General features: G+C 36.3%; 1 protein-coding gene across 1 annotated transcript; it reads left to right on the forward strand.

Moving 5' to 3' along the window:
- Nucleotides 1-17: 17 nt before the first annotated feature.
- Nucleotides 18-19,526, forward strand: ctdspl2a (CTD (carboxy-terminal domain, RNA polymerase II, polypeptide A) small phosphatase like 2a). Its single transcript, XM_084094984.1, has 13 exons — nucleotides 18-207; nucleotides 11,949-12,157; nucleotides 12,236-12,374; nucleotides 12,514-12,660; nucleotides 14,133-14,351; nucleotides 14,426-14,513; nucleotides 14,596-14,707; nucleotides 14,795-14,881; nucleotides 14,976-15,038; nucleotides 15,939-16,018; nucleotides 16,711-16,837; nucleotides 16,931-17,026; nucleotides 18,291-19,526. Exons 2-13 carry the CDS (start codon nucleotides 11,972-11,974, stop codon nucleotides 18,354-18,356), a joined length of 1,410 nt encoding a protein of 469 aa, XP_083951110.1. The 5' UTR covers nucleotides 18-207; nucleotides 11,949-11,971; the 3' UTR covers nucleotides 18,357-19,526.
- The last annotated feature ends 1,064 nt before the right edge of the window (nucleotides 19,527-20,590 follow it).

Genomic DNA, 20,590 nt, shown 5'->3' on the forward strand with positions numbered 1-20,590 from the left:
GTGCACAGCACCATCCGGGTTCTTCGCAAGAATCCCTCTGAGAGGAGGCGGGAAATGGCGTCCCGAGCAGCTGTATCAGATCTATCTGTCGCTCAGTGACTCACTCTCGGCCGGAGAAGCGACCGACAGACACTCGCGCGGTCCGCTTTAGCCGCCGTGGCCAGATCCACAACCATCTCTGGATCGTGTCGTCGCGACCCCTGGCATGTAAGTGTTTTACCGAAAATATTTTGATCACGTACAGGCAAAAATAAATATTTAACCCTACGCCACGGTCGCAGTGCTTTGAAATCTCGCGTCTTCACGACTCGCCCCCTCCTTATGTGAGAATATGTTCTTCATGCAGATGAAGACGGAGCAGTGCTAATGTTTTATACGGCATTTCTATTTATACTAATTTATAAATATAACGTCATAGGATCAATAAAACCATCTCTTTCTCCGTGCGTGTTTACAGTGTGAAAAAGGCTCGAGCGCGAGCAACGAGACGCAGAGCGCGGGTGTCGCGAGACAGCCAACAAGTCATCTGTGTTAGCGCTAGTCGTCAAAACACCCTCGTGCTCAAATATTACCATCAAAATAAAATGTGTTATTTAGACGGGAAAAAATTACGTGGGTAGCTTGAAATCTCTGGTGCTATTTTACGGGCGACTGTTGTTGGCGAATTTTTTTTTTTTTTTTTTTTGCTTTGATGTTAAAACCGTTTGGCTGCTTGCTAACTTGTGCGCGACCATTTTTTGTTTAATAATGCAGCTTGGAGGCGCGAACTGACAAAAATACTCAAGTAGCTAATATTTTTAGTGGTGTATTGTGTTGGCTCATAAATGTAAACAGTTTTACATCACGGAAATGTGGTAGAAATGACCGGCAGGCTAATGGCAAGCTACATTTGTTTAGATTCAACAAGCGGAGAAGGAGACATGATTCACCCCCGCCCACTTCAGCACATCTGATTCTGAAGACTTACACTAGTTTGTTTCCACGGCACATACCAATGGTTATTTGAACACACAAAATCATAAAAAAACGATTTCTACATTTATTTCGCATCAGTATGAATGTGTAAATTCTCACCAACACACTGCTGTTTTTTTAATCTGATTAAATATTTAAGATGCAGTGGTTTAATAGCTCGTTCTAAATATTGAATATAAATTTTTTTTATGAATCCTGGATGTATTAGAGCACTATATATATATATATATATATATATATATATATATATATATTTTTTTTTTTTTTTATGATATTCTAATAATATAATCCTTTGTTTCAATGTCACTTGTTTTTTGTTTGTTTTTACTAGAAAGTTTACAAAAAGAGCCATAAACTGGTGCTTTTGGACATTTTTTTTGTCAACTGAACCCCTTAGATGTATAATATTTTTCCCCTGAGATTTTAAGTTAATTTATTTTATTAATTTAACAACACATTTGTACATTCACGGTTTTCTGATTTCGGTCACATGACGTGGATGTAAATGGATAAAATATTTTATCTGATTTTATGTTGACTTTGTAGCTGGACTTTAAAGTGAACTCAACTTTTTAGTTATTATTATTAATTATATTATGTTTTAGCTTAAATTACAAAGATGAAGACAAATATATTAGCCTACTGTTGTAAATTACAAATAAAATGTAAAATAAAATTACTTGACAATAGGGGTGTGTGATATTGACAAATTATATCTATTTTCTCGATAACGATTATTAGGCGATTATTTTGCTTGAGTGTGTTTATTGTGTTTGTACTTTGGCAGGTTTAGGACTGCCATGGACAGCCGACTCCTAAAGTTTTGATATTCTTCATACTCTGTGTGGTGGTCAGTTCACAGCAGTGACAGAAATAATTTTTTCCAATATGTTTCAATAGATTTTTACCTAATATGGGCATTTATACCTTTTATAAAGCCATTTTTTAAACCTAATTATCTGCATGCATCATCTTTTGTGTCAATTTCATAAATTTAGTCAAATTCTATTATAAAAATAAGACACAATAGGGCTGTTACCAATCAAATGAAATCAGTATTAACAAAATTCATCTTTACAATATTGATATTTAAAACAAGTAAAGAAACTTTAAATGTGAAATTGAAACCGCCAGTAGGTGGCAGCAAGTCACTGTTAATGAGCGAATCATTGAGATTCAACCATTCATTCAAACGGCTGATTCACTCAAGGAAAGAAGCATTTGACTATCTTAATCTATCCTAGTCAACTGATTCGTTCAAAAAGCTGATTCACTCAGTAAGGAAACACTGCCGCGTGTGGCTTTGTTTTGAACTATTTTCTTTGGCGAAATAGAGTAAAAACAGGCAATATGGTGTCTAAAATAAGTCACTTAATATTAACTTCTTGTTTATTAAACTTGTATAAAATCAATATCACATTTGTTTTATCAAGCTGATATTTGGAGAAAAACTGCATTCTTGTGATATTTATTACTAAATGATATAAATAAAGACTAAATCACGCAGTAAAAACGTTAGTCTAATCTACAAGACTACATCACGTAGAGCAGTGGTCTCCAACATGAGCCCGTATGGAGTCTCCGAGTCGCTTTTTTTTTTCATGTTAATGACATAAAATGAGAAAATAACTAATGGTAACATTTCATATAACATTAAAACATAATAAAATCATTCAATAATTTAAAATATTTAGAATCTGCACGTCGAGACGAGCTTCAGTTCACAAGCAAATGCAATCTCGCCGACGCCTCCATGATTATATTATCTGCTATATTTGCTTCTTTCTTAAATCCAGGCAACTGGTTGATGAAACATTGATTAAAATTATGATACAATTTATACAAAACGAAATTCACTTTAAAGAAAGGCTTTCTACAAAAAATAAAAAGATCATTCTATTCATCAAAGAATCCTAAAAAATGTAAATAACTGTTTTCAACATTGATACTAATAATGAATGCTTTTTGAGCATTATTCATAGACCTATATCATATTAGAATGATTTCTGAAGGATCATGTGACACTGAAGACTGGAGTAATGATGCTGAAAATTCAGCTTTGATCACAGAAATAAATTATATATAGGGGTGTAACGATACACGTATTCGTATTGAGCTGTTGGCTTTCGGTTCGGTACGCAATACGCATTACAAAAGTTGGACCATTTTTCCTGCCGACCAAAATTTAGATAGCAGTCGCGCTGGCGCGAACACAACAACGCTGCCCAACATCAAAACATGTAAGTTAGCACACATGAGATGTGATATGAGAAATAAAAGGTTAATTATCATTTATGAGCAGAATATTTTTGTTGTGTATCATTTCCAAAAAAGCTCTAGTCAAAAATAATGTACCCTGTGTATTCAGGGTACATATAATTTTTTTTTTCCTTTTTTTTTTTCTACCTATTGCTTAGCCTTGTCATAAATGTTTGCAATACCAGAGAATTTGATTTGTGAAGTTGATTTAAAAAAAACAAAAAAAAACTCCCTTTGATTTATTACTGCACTCAGTATGTTAGGACAGGAGTCATCTTGACTTGGGAATATTTTGACTTGGGGATTTGTCCAATTTTGAGGGCATCTCCTGTGGTCTATAAGATTTAGTTTTGGGCTCTGGTTGGGCTATTCCAAAACATTAATCTTTCTGGTACTTGGAGTATACCATGTGTTATCAGCTGTGTGTAGACTTTATATCCACTGTATTTCCCTACTCAAAGCTGTCTGTATTTACTCCACTCCATGTGAGAGAAAACACTCTGATTTTCTAAAAACAGAGCTGAAACAGGATCTAAGTGCAGAAGTCTTTATTTAGAAATAAACTCAAAACAGAATCTCGGGAACAGGGATCAGGAACAGAACAACCAACATAAAATGACGTAGAACTGACAAAGAACTGGAACCAACACAGGGCTTAAAAAGACAGCAAACTAGAGGGGTTAATTAACTAAACACACCTGAACAGAACTAAAGCAATCAGTTACCATGGTGACAAACACACTGGAAAAGTGAGAGAACTTAGCTAATAAACAAACTGAAAACCAACCTAAAACATACAATTCATTTCATAATTTGTGTACAATATTTGGCTTAATCAATCAAACAATCAGTTGATCCCTCCTAATTTCATGCCTTTAGCAGTAAATCCGTTTTATGACAGTTGATAAAGATATTTGAAATCATTGAAAACATTTAGAAATGTAAGTGCATAAAACACAAAAATTGGAAACGCTAATACGTCTGTCGCTTCCAATTGTAGTATTGCACTGCCTAGACAGTACATTAGTTCAGAGGGGAAGACTTGTATTTATAGTTCGGATACTGACTATCAATGTGCATGACGGTAGCTAAAAAGTGTAGACAAAGTTAAGGATAAGAGCTGTAAGTTAAACAATAAGTTGGTTATATTATGGGAAATCTTGAGCACATAAAAAAAATGATAAAAACGTACATTTTAAGAAGGTTTACTACTGTTGTGACAAGCATTCTGAGAAATATGCAAAATACTTGCGTTCTTGCGAAATGATTGGCCTTTTCGTTTGTCGTTGTTTACGTAGTGCCCCGCCCCCTCAGTGTGTCTGCAAATCAGAAGCGGGGAATGTCAGGGAATTAGATTAAAAATAAATCAGTTTTTTTTTTTTTTTTTTATGTACATCATTGTTTAGGTTTTGTTTTAATGTACATACAGTATTTAGAAAATAACAATTTCATATTAATTCGAGTTATTGTAAAATTATTATTATAATACATTTCATAATGACAGTTCATAAAGGCTGATGTTAGACTTTGTAATCATGCTATTTTCTTAATCCATATCAGTGATAAATTGTTTAATTCTTCCTGGTTTATCGTATGTATCAGTAGCTTTATAGAAATGCTGTCCATCCAGGACTTTTATAGAGGTGCTGCAATGATATTGCCACGATAACCGACTTCGTCTCAGCCGTTCACATGTTTGCGCTCTCACGTTCGTTATTTTAAATGTAGTTGCGCGAAAAGTGCGCACAAATAGAGAGCGACGCCGTCCCAACGCTCGCTTGTTTTCCCTTTAGCAGTAAATCCGTTTTATGACAGTTGATAAAGATATTTGAAATCATTGAAAACATTTAGAAATGTAAGTGCATAAAACACAAAAATTGGAAACGCTAATACGTCTGTCGCTTCCAATTGTAGTATTGCACTGCCTAGACAGTACAATTACTCAGAGGGGAAGATCTGTATTTATAGTTCGGATACTGACTATCAATGTGCATGACGGTAGCTAAAAAGTGTAGACAAAGTTAAGGATAAGAGCTGTAAGTTAAACAATAAGTTGGTTATATTATGAGAAATCTTGAGCACATAAAAAAAATGATAAAAACGTACATTTTAAGAAGGTTTACTACTGTTGTGACAAGCATTCTGAGAAATATGCAAAATACTTGCGTTCTTGCGAAATGATTGGCCTTTTCGTTTGTCGTTGTTTACGTAGTGCCCCGCCCCCTCAGTGTGTCTGCAAATCAGAAGCGGGGAATGTCAGGGAATTAGATTAAAAATAAATCAGTTGGTTTTTTTTTTAATGTACATCATTGTTTAGGTTTTGTTTTAATGTACATACAGTATTTAGAAAATAACAATTTCATATTAATTCGAGTTATTGTAAAATTATAATGACACTGAAGACTGGAGTAATGATGCTGAAAATTCAGCTTTGATCACAGAAATAAATTATATATAGGGGTGTAACCAGTGGCGGTTCTGGGGGGGGGGCAGTGCCCCCGTGTCACCAAGCTTGGCCCCCCCCTCTGCCCCCCCTAAATTTGGAATCGTAAAATCACACCAGACAACTGCGCATTTAATCAGTTGCGGCGCCTTCATCTATAGGCTACACTGCAGCACGACGTATATTCACATCAAATGTTAACGCAGAGGAACGGGACACTGCAGTTCACAAAAGTTCATTATTTGCATGTGCTTTAAAGCCTTGCCGGTTAAACATGTCATTCGCTGCTGATGCGCTGTTCAAATATGCGCTTTACTGAGCGCGTACACTCGACGCGCACATGCACTAAAAGCCTGTTACTGGACTAAGTTATCTTTTGAGTCTTATATTGCGCTAATACTGTCAAATACAGACAATGTTTACATAAAGTTGGTTATGTCTAAAGTGAAAGCAAACAGAGAAAATTAATTAAAATCTGCTTGTCATATGCGTGTATATTAGACGCGTCGCGTGCAGTTCTTAAAGAGACAGTAGCCCTAATAATAAACATGCTGCCGCTTGTTCACCCAAAACCAAACAGTTGCTGGTCCCCATTGACTTCCATACATAGTAGGAAAAAAATATACTATGGAAGTCACAGGGGTACATCAACTGTTTAGTTACTCACATTCTTTCAAATAACGTTTATTTTCAACAGAAGAAAGAAACTTATTCAGGTTTAAAACAACTTAAGGGATTTTTGGGGGGAGAACTATCCCTTTAATGTTAATAAAACAACAAAACACACAGAGGAAATCATTCACTGCTCTTGACTGGAGCTTTAAGTCTGTTGTGTTTTATTTTCATATTTGTTCCTTTAATTACTTTCTTCAATTCTACTGTTAAATACACCTATAGCTGAAAAAATAAAGCACTGTTTATTTCATTTGTATATTAAGTTGTGTATGTGTAATATGTATCTCTGTTCTTAATTTTTAATAACAAAGAAAATAGTGACAAAGATTTTTATCTTCGCCACTTTGGCCTAAATGTCTGCCATTCTTTTTTATTTTATATTTTGTTACCTATATTTTGTTACCTATAAGGCTTTGTTTTTAAAATAGGGAAATTAGTTTGGCTGTAATGCTCAGTCACTTGCAAAATAGTAAAACCAACATGAAAAAAGAATCGTGATAAAATCGTGATTTTCCTGAAAAAAAAAAAATCGTGATATGATATTATTGCCATATCGCCCACCCCAGGTGTAAAAAAGTGCCTATATGTGCTTAGATGCTAAAAATGTGTTATTATTGATCATTATATCACACTACAATTAAACATAATGAAACATTCATTTGAATTTAAATTGTTTTATTAGCTTAGTTAATATAATTTATTAGCTTTTTCTAGAGATTGCAGTCATGCATGACATGGTGAAAAATGACTTGAAATAATACTGAAAATAGGTTAAGATGAATGTTAAAGGTGTGCCCCCTAAAAGCACAAGTGGCCCCTGCCTGGCCCCCCCAGTTACTGTGGTCTAGAACCGCCACTGGTAACGATACACGTATTCATATTGAACCGTTGGCTTTCGGTTCGGTACGCAATACGCATTACAAACTGAACAATACGTTGGACCATTTTTCCTGCCGATCAAAATTTAGATAGCAGTCGCGCTGGCGCGAACACAACATCAAAACATGTAAGTTAGCACACATGAGATGTGATATGAGAAATAAAAGGTTAATTATCATTTATGAGCAGAATGTTTTTGTTGTGTATCATTTCCAAAAAAGCTCTAGTCAAAAATAATGTACCCTGTGTATTCAGGGTACATATAATTTTTTTTTTTTTGTGTGTGCTTTTCTACCTATTGCTTAGCCTTGTCATAAATGTTTGCAATACCACATCCCACAGAAAGAATTTGATTTGTGAAGTTGATTTAAAAAATAAAATAAAATAAAAACTCCCTTTGATTTTTTTATTACTGCACTCAGTATGTTAGGACAGGAGTCATCTTGACTTGGGAATATTTTGACTTCGGGATTTGTCCAATTTTGAGGGCATCTCCTGTGGTCTATAAGATTTAGTTTTGGGCTCTGGTTGGGCTATTCCAAAACATTAATCTTTCTGGTACTTGGAGTATACCATGTGTTATCAGCTGTGTGTAGACTTTATATCCACTGTATTTCCCTACTCAAAGCTGTCTGTATTTACTCCACTCCATGTGAGAGAAAACACTCTGATTTTCTAAAAGCAAGCAGAGCTGAAACAGGATCTAAGTGCAGAAGTCTTTATTTAGAAATAAACTCAAAACAGAATCTCGGGAACAGGGATCAGGAACAGAACAACCAACATAAAATGACGTAGAACTGACAAAGAACTGGTACCAACACAGGGCTTAAAAAGACAGCAAACTAGAGGGGTTAATTAACTAAACACACCTGAACAGAACTAAAGCAATCAGTTACCATGGTGACAAACACACTGGAAAAGTGAGAGAACTTAGCTAATAAACAAACTGAAAACCAACCTAAAACATACAATTCATTTCATAATTTGTGTACAATATTTGGCTTAATCAATCAAACGATCAGTTGATCCCTCCTAATTTCATGCCTTTAGCAGTAAATCCGTTTTATGACAGTTGATAAAGATATTTGAAATCATTGAAAACATTTAGAAATGTAAGTGCATAAAACACAAAAATTGGAAACGCTAATACGTCTGTCGCTTCCAATTGTAGTATTGCACTGCCTAGACAGTACATTAGTTCAGAGGGGAAGACTTGTATTTATAGTTCGGATACTGACTATCAATGTGCATGACGGTAGCTAAAAAGTGTAGACAAAGTTAAGGATAAGAGCTGTAAGTTAAACAATAAGTTGGTTATATTATGAGAAATCTTGAGCACATAAAAAAAATTATAAAAACGTACATTTTAAGAAGGTTTACTACTGTTGTGACAAGCATTCTGAGAAATATGCAAAATACTTGCGTTCTTGCGAAATGATTGGCCTTTTCGTTTGTCGTTGTTTACGTAGTGCCCCGCCCCCTCAGTGTGTCTGCAAATCAGAAGCGGGGAATGTCAGGGAATTAGATTAAAAATAAATCAGTTTTTTTTTTTTTTTATGTACATCATTGTTTAGGTTTTGTTTTAATGTACATACAGTATTTAGAAAATAACAATTTCATATTAATTCGAGTTATTGTAAAATTATAATTATAATACATTTCATAATGACAGTTCATAAAGGCTGATGTTAGACTTTGTAATCATGCTATTTTCTTAATCCATATCAGTGATAAATTGTTTAATTCTTCCTGGTTTATCGTATGTATCAGTAGCTTTATAGAAATGCTGTCCATCCAGGACTTTTATAGAGGTGCTGCAATGATATTGCCACGATAACCGACTTCGTCTCAGCCGTTCACATGTTTGCGCTCTCACGTTCGTTATTTTAAATGTAGTTGCGCGAAAAGTGCGCACAAATAGAGAGCGACGCCGTCCCAACGCTCGCTTGTTTTCCCTTTAGCAGTAAATCCGTTTTATGACAGTTGATAAAAATATTTGAAATCATTGAAAACATTTAGAAATGTAAGTGCATAAAACACCAAAATTGGAAACGCTAATACGTCTGTCGCTTCCAATTGTAGTATTGCACTGCCTAGACAGTACAATTACTTAGAGGGGAAGATCTGTATTTATAGTTCGGATACTGACTATCAATGTGCATGACGGTAGCTAAAAAGTGTAGACAAAGTTAAGGATAAGAGCTGTAAGTTAAACAATAAGTTGGTTATATTATGAGAAATCTTGAGCACATAAAAAAAAAAAAAAACCGTACATTTTAAGAAGGTTTACTACTGTTGTGTCAAGCATTCTGAGACATAAGCAAAATACTCGCGTTCTTGCGAAATGATTGGCCTTTTCGTTTGTCGTTGTTTACGTAGTGCCCCGCCCTCTCAGTGTGTCTGCAAATCAGAAGCGGGGAATGTCAGGGAATTAGATTAAAAATAAATCAGTTTTTTCTTTTTTATGTACATCATTGTTTAGGTTTTGTTTTAATGTATATACAGTATTTAGAAAATAACAATTTCATATTAATTCGAGTTATTGTAAAATTATAATTATAATACATTTAATAATGACAGTTCAAAAAAGGCTGATGTTAGACTTTGTAATCATTCTATTTTCTTAATCCATATCAGTAATAAATTGTTTAATTCTTCCTGGTTTATCGTATGTATCAGTAGCTTTATAGAAATGCTGTCCATCCAGGACTTTTATAGAGGTGCTGCAATGATATTGCCACGATAACCGACTTCGTCTCAGCCGTTCACATGTTTGCGCTCTCACGTTCGTTATTTTAAATGTAGTTGCGCGAAAAGTGCGCACAAATAGAGAGCGACGCCGTCCCAACGCTCGCTTGTTTTCCCAGGCAAGGTGAAAAAAAAATCAAATCAAAGCTAGGCTTTAGGGCTTTATATTCACAGAAGGTGCGAGCCGAGCGCGAATTCCAGCGCGACGCTTCACGAACTTGACGCACGAATGAGGCGTATTCGCGTCTACCGCGCCGCGCTCTACGCCTCATTCGCGCCACAGGAATTTTTTACGCGCCTGACGCGCTATTCGTGCGGTGTGAATGCACCATTAAAGTGCTAGTCTGGCCATAGGCCTTCGAGATGTAAGTATGGTATGCATGCACTCTCTCTCTGTGTGTGTGTGTGTGTGTGTATGGGATAGGCTATACTCCATAATGTAAAATCGCACATCGTTAAAACAACAATTACGATATTATCGCTATTAACTATTTACCTATTAATTATTAACTAACAAACCCCAGGTTCCTTCAAGACCTCCGAGAGGCTCTCAACCCTCCTTTGGGAAACCCTTATTTAGGGATGCATGATATATCGGCCACAATATCGGCTGATATATATGTACATTTTTTATGTTATGGCTGTCGGCTCGAAATAAGAGAATTAAGCCTATATATTAAAGCCGATAAATAATGGATTATTTAATTAACGCTGTAGTAAAGTGCTTCAGTTTACTGGTAATCATCTTAAGGATGCACCGATAGGAATTTTTTGGTCGATGTTATACCGATTTTTACAGACAACAATTGGCTGATACCGATATTTGTTACTTGGTCTCTTATTTCAATCAACAAAATAACATGACTGTCTGTAAAAAAAAAGTGCATCATGTTTATAAATCAAATATAATTTTGTAAATTGCATAAACAATTATGAATAAAACAGCATTGCATATTTATGCATAGTTCAATACAAAGAGCCGAAGCGCTGATCACACATGGTACTTTTTGCATATAAAAACATGCAGTGGAATGGATCCCCCACAACTTCTTGACTTTCGAGACGTGTTTTTAAAAAGTTGAACAACTTTTAACTTTACATGGCTTTCTAAACATGCAGCTCTGCCTTGCAAGACGCGAGTGCAATGGTCAAAGCTGTCAATCTAGCGCTTTACATAGAAAACAATGGAAAAGCAGTGCAGAAAATGCATTCTGTGTGAACGGCATCACGGTTTTGATGCAACCGAGATCTTCCCCGCACAAGTGGGTTCAGCTGGATAGGCTAAGTTGTTGTTCGCCACTGACGCACACCTTAAATTTGAATGCACCATGTTTTCATTCGAATGTGTATTTTTATTTTAAATTAATTTGACATCCCTACGGTGCATCCCTACCTGATCTAGACAAATACACATGGCTTAATTGTCCTTTAAAATTCTCATTTCCTTTAAATATTAAGTCATTTGTCTAATAATTATTGATTAAATGAAATGCAAAATCATAATTGCACGGCAATATTTTCATATTGATAGGATAGTGGAGAGGAATCATAGCGCAACTGAGACGGATTCGATCACTGGACGCCTACGTAAATATCTGTTCCAAGTTTCTGTTCTCAAATCCCATACGCAAGAGCGTGAAGGTTTGCAATCAGGTGTCCCCAGTTTTAACCCATTACAGTCTTCAATAGTTGCGCTGACATAAATCCCCATGGATTGGGTGATGGTTTCCCCCTCTTTTTGTGGCACTCTTAAAGACTGGGGTAGGGTGCTGCGGAGAGCTTTCTTGTCAACGGCAGCAGGGAAGAGATCCGATTGTTTTCCTTGAGTTGCCATGACTGATTTCCGGAATGGAATTTCCCAACAGCCTGAATATCTCGCATTCAATGTTATTAATGAAATTTATGCAAATATGCATGGTGCTGCTCTGCACCTTTTTCACAGTCGATGAACTGGTTTTGTCTTTTCCAGTCTTACATGTGACTTTTGGGACAATGAGGCTGAGAGTGCGCAAGGCATCTCAGCAGCGGAGCGCCACCCCGTCCGCCCGGACCGCCAAGACCAAGAGGAAGCTCTCCGAGGTGGAACAAGCTTTGCCCTCCGAAGACGGCAAGATGCAGAAACGAGACACGGGCATTTTCTCCACCATCAAACGGTTCATCAGAGGCAACGCTGTCAAGGTTGGGATTTGAAAGTGGTTTTTGGGATGATTCTGTGGAGTCTGCGGGTTTGATTTGAGCTGTATTTCTTAATGTCAGGTGGAGCAGTGCCCTCCTGCTAAGAGAAGCCGCGTAGACTGTGATTCGGACAGTAATCTGATCACATCCACTCCGACCGGTGGGAACCTGCCCAGCAGAGCAAACCCCAGAGCCCGCAGGAAAGGCCCTGTCAATGGAGGTAGGAGTGCTGACACTCACAGATAAACGGGCTACTCTTCTTTTAAGAGTGCTGTATGCAAATGACCTTTGTTGTGAACGGTTATGCAGGCTGTCAGCGATCTAGTGGTGTTGAATGTTTCTCATTTTCTTCTATTCAGATACTATGACAGGTCAGAGTATACCAGTGAAGCCCAACGGGAAGCTGGAGGTGCAGGCAGAAACCCCGAGCAGTCCCCCCCGCACCACCCTCCTGGGAACCATCTTCTCTCCCGTTTTTAGCTTCTTCTCACCCGCCAACAAAAACGGTAAGGGCCTGTGATCGCACTTGTCAGCTGATTAAATGCATGTGCCTAAGTGACATGTTTAGTCACCTTTTCAGTCCTTTTGATACAAAAATGTGTGAGAATAAAAATGAAGCATGGAACATAAAATCAATGTTGACCATATTTAATTTATTTATACATATTCCTAAGCCCAGATTGATGAAATATTTAGAATAAATTTTTTTTGTATTTTATTCTTTTTATTTTTAACATTTCTTAAATTCCTTACTTTTTCTTAAGACTGTTCTCAAAGCATTAAACTGAATTCCTGAAATAAATGCTCCAAAAAAAGTATCAGTTTTAGGATCACTTCCAATTTGAAGTCCATCTTGTGACAGGCTCTTTAAAAATAACTATTTAAAATACACACAGTATTAAAAAGAATCAACTTTTTAGTAGACGACAAAACTGCAGTAATAAACCGCTTCCAATAAACATTATTGTGCATTGCTGTTGATGCTTTTATAGTATAGTTATCATTATCATTCTTGGTTTGAACTGGCCTTTTTTGTGGACAATTCAACAGCACACAATATTCAAAAGGATATTTGGAAAACTTTATTTTTAGGGGGTGTACTTACTATAGTAAAACAGTAAATTATGCATGCACAATTACAAGTAACTAACCCTAAACCAAACCCTAACCATAACTCTATAGTAAGTACATGTAGTTAATTGATATTACTCAGTACTTATGAGTAAGTACAATGTAACTGTCACCTTAAAATAAAGTGTAACCATAAAATACTAACCAATAGCCAAATAGCGAATTAGACACTAGCCGCTTTTCCTCCGTTGGGCCGGATGGTTCTAAGAACCGTAAGGAACAGTTATAGTTATATTTCATTATATTGGGTCTATGACCCTAAAAAGGACAGAATGCTCCGGCATACCTATTTTTTCTCATCATAGTCGCGATGTCGCCCATCACAGTTCGGTACAGTTCGTCTCCTTGCAGCAGATCTTTGTTTGAGGGATTCCGGCCGCTGTTTTGACTCCTTTACACATTTTATAATCTCTTAATGAGTTTTCAGCTGGTCAAAATACCATCACATGTAGGCTACACACATACAACGAGCGCATTTATCCCAGCACACAGCATTGTTTTGGATGTTTAAGTTCTGTTGCAAAATATCCGTAAAAAAAGCCAATCAATTGGGTTGTGAACACATCCCTATGCCTTTAGGTTCGGTGTTAAAATGGCAATTTGAACCATAGTGGACCAGGACTAAATACATTTTTTTTGGTCTGAACCAAGCGAACCGAAACTACAAGTGTGAACACACCCATAATGTAGAACTAAAATTCAAAGTGCATCATTTCTGAGCAATTGGGCAGAATTGAGACTCTTCGCTGCTGTCCGAGACCAGTCACACCTGCTGCAAACTGAAACATTTACCGATGAAACTGCAGCATTTCTTGTGAGTTTAAATTGAGCCGTCCTCATCCTCCAGCTACAACGGGCTCTGATTCCCCGGGTCAGGCGGTGGAAGCTGAGGAGATCGTGAAGCAGCTCGAAATGGAGCAGCTCGAGGAAACCCCGACCAGCACTACCACCGACGGCCGAGACCTGACCTTTGACCCCGCGCTAAACCCTCGACCGCTGCCTCTCGTAGACACGCCGGTAGAGGAAGGAGAGATCGTCACAGAGGCTGACATGCCTCCGCTAACTGGTGAGTGTCTGGCATGTTCTCCAGCTGGACCGCTGCCTGAAGATGACCACCCTCACATTTTCTCTCTTGGTTAGCCGTAGGATGCAACAGCAATTACCCGGATGTCCCGCCATCACCTCCTCCAGAGGGGACTTATGAAGAGGACTGGGAAGTTTTTGACCCGTGAGCCTAATTTCAACATGCTCTAAATCTGAATAACTTGAATAGACACATGCTTGTGTGCTAACGTGTCTCTCTCTTCCAGGTATTTCTTTATCAAACACGTGCCACCCCTGACTGAAGAGCAGCTCACCCGCAAGCCTGCGCTCCCTCTGAAAACCAGGAGCACGCCTGAGTTCTCCCTCGTCCTGGATCTGGTACGTCAGCATTCAACTCTGATCTTAGTTGTTTGATGCGAGCTGTTTTTGATGCAAGGATTAAGCCGTCACTGTGGTTTATTCCAGGATGAGACGTTGGTCCACTGCAGCCTCAATGAATTGGAGGATGCAGCTTTGACCTTCCCTGTGCTTTTCCAAGACGTCATTTACCAGGTACAGAACAAGCATCTCAAACAATCAATAGTTCACATTTTTCACAAGCTCACACATAGCTCTGTTAGAGTGATTTGCTTTCTTATTCCTGAAGGTGTACGTCCGGTTACGGCCATTCTTTAGAGAATTCCTGGAACGCATGTCTCAGATTTATGAGGTAAGAGGTGTTTTTATTAGCATTTTATTTTTGTTTTCAGTTCCATAATAGAGTTGACATGATTTATGAAATCTTTGAATAAACATTTTGTAAACATTAAGCTCATGTGCAAAGTCCCAGCAATCAGCACATACAACTGTGTGTCCCAGTAATTTATTAAAGCAATAAAGGCTCAAATCCAATGTTTAAAGATAACTATTAAATATGCGAGTAATTATTAGCTAACAAAAAATAACAGCACATGAAAAGTACCTAATATTTGATATATATGCACACAAAACTGGTTTGATTTATTGTGGAAACTGTGATATTTTATTATTTATATTAGGGCTGTCACGATTCCCCGATTACATTAGAGTACTCGATTTAAAAAAAAAAATCCTCTAGCAATGCACCCGTGTCGATTAAATACCGGAAGTGCTGCATTCCACGGACGAGAATCCATGAACCGCATTATCGGACGGTTTTCAATGGCTGCACGCTATATTAAAACCATTTAAAAATCATAATTTTGCATAGTGCTATTCACTTTTTTTTAATTGATTTCGTAATTTTTTCCATAAATGCCGAATTAAATTTTTTCAGAAAACGAAAGTAGTTTATTTAATAACGTGTGTAACATTAAACCGACATGTTTAGCTGTTTATCCATGTTGTGTGCACGAAGCACTAATCAAACGTGACTGTTTCGGGCGATCATTTCGGCCCTTCAAAACCATTTCGGACAAAAAAAAAATTGGTAGCTGAAAATTGTGCATTCCTAGTCCTAGTCCTAGTCCTAGTCTTCTCTTGCTTTTTTTTTTTTTTTTTTTTTGAACCCTAATGAATATCCTGTCAATGATGTGGTCTACCGTTTTCACCTCTGACTGGCGTTAATGACATAACCTTGAATTATCTGCAGATTATTCTCTTCACTGCTTCCAAGAAGGTTTATGCTGACAAGCTGCTGAACATCCTGGATCCTAAAAAACAGTTGGTTAGGTCAGTTGCTTAAAATTGTTTTTGTGTCTTGTCTCAAGCAGGTGCTCTTTCAAAATATATATATAAAGTGAAGTTTAAAGGGATACTCCACCGTTTTTTCATATTAAACTGTTATTCCCTTAACTAAGATGAGTTGATGTGCGTGCACTCAATCGCTCTGGCGCGCGGCGACACTTTGATAGCACTTAGCTTAGCCCAGTTCATTCATTAGGGACCAAACAGAGATGAAGTTAGAAGCGACCAAACACCTCCACGTTTTCCCTATTTAATTACAGTTACACGAGTAGTTACACGACCAAGTATGGTGACACAAAATAAAACGTGGCGCTTTTCTAAGTGGGTAAAAAGGATAACTATAATGTATGGCGGAATAGCACTTGAAGTTGGGAGCACTTCGACTCGGCGCAGTAAAAAGTCACGTTGGTTCTAATGACAGAGAGGATTTTTCAGGAGTGACTTTTTACTGCGCCGAGTCGAAGTGCTCCCAACTTCAAGTGCTATTCCGCCATACATTATAGTTATCCTTTTTACCTTTTTAAATATTCCCCTTAGTTAAGGGAATAACATAGTTTAATATGAAAAAACGGTGAAGTATCCCTTTAAATTGCATGTGATGGGAACAAATGTGTCTGAATTCTCAAGCTGAATGATGTTTGAAGTGAGTATTAAGCTCTTTTCCGCTCGTATCTCAGGCACAGATTGTTTCGCGAGCACTGCGTATGCGTCCAAGGCAACTACATCAAAGATCTTAACATCCTCGGGAGGGATCTCTCCAAGACGGTGATCATAGACAACTCTCCTCAGGCTTTTGCCTACCAGGTTCGTGAAGCCGCCTTGGGTTTCACCTTCATTGATGCGGTCCGTGCTGAGTTATTAGTATGTAAAGCTCAGGATGTGCTTCTCTCATTGCAGCTTTCCAATGGGATCCCCATTGAGAGTTGGTTTGTGGACAAGAATGACAATGAGCTCCTAAAGCTGGTGCCGTTTTTGGAGAAGCTGGTAGAACTGGTATGTGCGTCTTGTCTTTTGTGTGCTGCTTTTTATTGATGATGGTATGGTAGGGTTTGTTTTCTCCAGATAATTAAATATTTTCTCCTATCTTAGTTTAATGAGTAAAGACATAAATGTAAGAAAAATACATAAATGTTTGTTTTATATAAATATTACGTGTATATTTTACTGTTGATTTAAATTTTATTTTAAATTAGATTTCTTTGCAATTTAATTAAGAATAATGGTATAATGATAATAAAATTGTTGTAGTTACTATTTTAACTCAAATTACACACTTTTTTTAATTAATTTTTTTATAGATAATACCAGGGCTTTTTGATTTTGCTTTTTAAAAAATTGCTATGCCTATTTACAAAACTATTTCTAGAATATAAAATCTGATGTGGTGGGATTTAATTGTTGTTTTCAATAAAAAGTAAATGTATATTTTTATTTGACATTTATTTTAAAAAGATTTCTTTGCGATTTAATTCTAAGTAATAATGATTTATTATTAATATTTTAACTATGCCCTTTTCATAAAACAGTCTTTTAGATAATTGGATAATACCAGGGCTTTTTTCACAAACTTTATTTAATTCGACTTTTTATTGTTAAAAGTAAACTTTTTCTAAGCCGATTTATAGAATAATTGCTATAGAAATGTAATACCAAACATTAGAATTTTTTTAGTGTTAAGACTATACCTTCATTATGTGATTTGGTTTTAATTGTTTTAAATAAAACAAATTAAATGTACTTTTTATATTCTACATATAATATCTTAGTGTGAAGACTATACCTTCATGATGTTATGGGTTTTAATAATTGTTTTAAATTAAAATTTATTGTTCTTTTTTCTTTTTTTTTTAAATACATATATAAATTTATTTTAACAAGATTTATTTACAATTTAATTTAGTAGTAATAATAATAATTAATCATTTTAATACATCAAAATATGCACATTCATAATTCTTTTTTTCTTTTTTTTAGATAGTACCAGGGTTTTTTCACAAACTTTATTTTATTTGACTTTTTATTATTAACAGTCAACTTTTCTATATTTACTAAAGCATTTTTACAAAAGCACACAAAACAATATTGAGAAACTGGCCGTCGTCTGTAATACCACGATTAGCCATGATCTGCGGTTCAGGTGTCACACACTTTTAAGTTCAAAATAATTGTACACACGTGAGTGTCGATCAGTGGATATATTAGTGTTTTTGTTGTGTTTTTGTTGACTTTGTATTTTTTGTGTGTGTGTTTATTCCAGAATGAGGACGTTCGGCCATACATAAGAGAGAGATTTCGCCTGCATGACCTTCTACCCCCAGACTGAATGTCCAAGAAAACGAACATTTCTTGCCAACCAGACTGTTTTTAAGCAGTGGGGGATTTACACCGCGGGCAAAGGAGAATTTGCCACACACTCTTTGCCATAAGGATTTCAACTACAGACTTGCCTACATTGGTGTTTTTTTATATGTGGGGAGGGAGGAAGGGAGGGGGGGCTCCGGACTAATGTTTTAAGATGTATGCATATGTTTTCTATACACACACTCATTTATGGACGAGAAGATGATTTCTGATTGGTCGTCCTGCTCTGCTGAGTGGAGTCTATGCCTGATTCGGACTTTAACGTAAAGCGCTGTGCAGAAGTGGACTTGCGTCACTCATTTTGGTGCTCTAAGGGACCCTCTGCCCTACCAGGCCACTGGCTTACTTCAACGAGAATGAACGGTTGAATATAAATATATAGAACATGAATATATACATTCAACTATGTGTGTATATGTATATATAACATTTGTACATATATATTTTTTCCTGTCAAGTTTGTAAAACACAACTTGCCCTTTGGTTTTAATTCATTATGCATTCCTTTTTAGTTCAAGGTGTTTTTTCATAGACAAGCTGGCTTTTTATTAAATTTTTTTTTTTTACTCTAGATTTGATGTGTATTTAATGGCCTATCCGTTTCGCTCTAGCTTTCTGGTGAAGTGTAATCCAAAATCCGGTGACATCCCGCGTGGAGCATATGGAAACGCATCACTGCTCATCTGTAAATCTCGACTCGATTCGCTGTCTTGTGGTTTCCAGTTACTGACCGCTTACTACCATTTATTCATGTCAGTCCTAATTTGAGGAATTTAACTTTTTTTTGTTCTTAGTTTGTTTTTATATACAAGTATAGATGAAATGTAAAATACTGTATGTGCTTTAAATTGCTTTTCTGTGGAAAAAAAATAATGCTTTGTCTCTTTCAGAAATGTCCGGTAATTGTAGCACCAGCACATGAACTAGCTTAATCACTGCATATCTGCAATATTCCCTGTTTTTTGTTTTGTTTTTTTCTCCTGCAATCCTGCTTTGTTTTAGGAATTATCATGTACAGCTCTACCTACCTCTGAAGGGTAGACCTTCCATTTCATTCAGTGTTACCCCCCCCCACCCCCAATGGTTTTTATTTCCATGGACATTAATACATGATTTTTATGTACCAGTACAATTCGAATTGGTTTTTCTTTGTTGTTTGGATGAAAGTTTCACATGTGGCCTTGATTTTAGTTTTTTTTACTTGTCAGTTATGACTTTAAGCTTATCGTCATAGTTACAGCTAGGGATGCACCGATATGAAATTTTTGGCCGATACCGATAATTCTTTATATTTCAAAGCCGATAAACCTAAATCTAAATTGATGATATTTTTGAGAGCCATCTGAAGTGTCTCAGCTGAAGGAAATAATCCATTATTTATCAGCTTTAAGATATTGGCCAAAAAAAAAGTTTATCTGGTCGATATCAATAACATTAAAAATACCGATATGGTGGCCGATGTATTGTGCATCCCTAGTTACAGCTCATGCTTTTTACTGTTCAGGAGGAAATAAGACACCGGTGATCTTGAACTGAGAAATTTGAAGTTTAATAGCAAGGTTTTTAATAGAATTGGTAATAATTTTAGCTTACAATCTCTGGCAGCTCTTGTCAATTTAGATGAGTATTTTCTCACAAAATGGCAGCTTCTGTTTTGGGAGTATTAACTTACTGTCAATGGATCAGATAACTAGATTTTTTTTTTTTTTTTTGTGATTGCAATGGATGAAATTAGTCTTTTGATGGAATGGTTGTGTGTTTGGTTGCAAATGTTTGTGAATGAAAAGGCCTTTGTTAAAGATAGATGTAAATGCAATGAATGTATTTCAGTGCAGCTTTTGCAGCGCACATGGAGCAACAAGAAAACATTCTTTAAATCTTTTCAGATTATGTATATCATCATATGTATGTGTTTTTTCCTGGAATGGTATTTTTTTATATAGTGTCAGTGAAACTGAATCCCTTATTGGGTCCTGGACTTTGGTTTAATGTAGCTGACTATTAAAAACAACAACAGCGGTTAGTCACTGAAAACAGCATGCTGAAAAGTTCAAGACTGAAACATTAAATTTGCTGTTTTTGCACAATAGAAGGTTTCATTTTTACTGTTAACGGTTTCTGTCGAATAAATTCAGCTCTTGTAATAACTCAAAAACCACACACTTTCTTAGCATGTATTTGATTGGAAATTAAAAT

This window comes from Abramis brama, assembly GCF_963993115.1.
Source record: "Abramis brama genome assembly, chromosome: 20".
Taxonomy (NCBI): Eukaryota; Metazoa; Chordata; class Actinopteri; order Cypriniformes; family Leuciscidae; genus Abramis; species Abramis brama.

What these genes read in the sequence shown, in the direction of transcription:
- ctdspl2a (XM_084094984.1), top strand. Translation starts at nt 11,972, where the DNA reads ATGAGGCTGAGAGTGCGCAAGGCATCTCAGCAGCGGAGCGCCACCCCG. An exon ending in GCATGTCTCAGATTTATGAG is followed by an intron (nt 15,039 to 15,938) that starts GTAAGAGGTGTT and finishes AATTATCTGCAG; the next exon opens with ATTATTCTCTTCACTGCTTC. An exon ending in CCTAAAAAACAGTTGGTTAG is followed by an intron (nt 16,019 to 16,710) that starts GTCAGTTGCTTA and finishes CTCGTATCTCAG; the next exon opens with GCACAGATTGTTTCGCGAGC.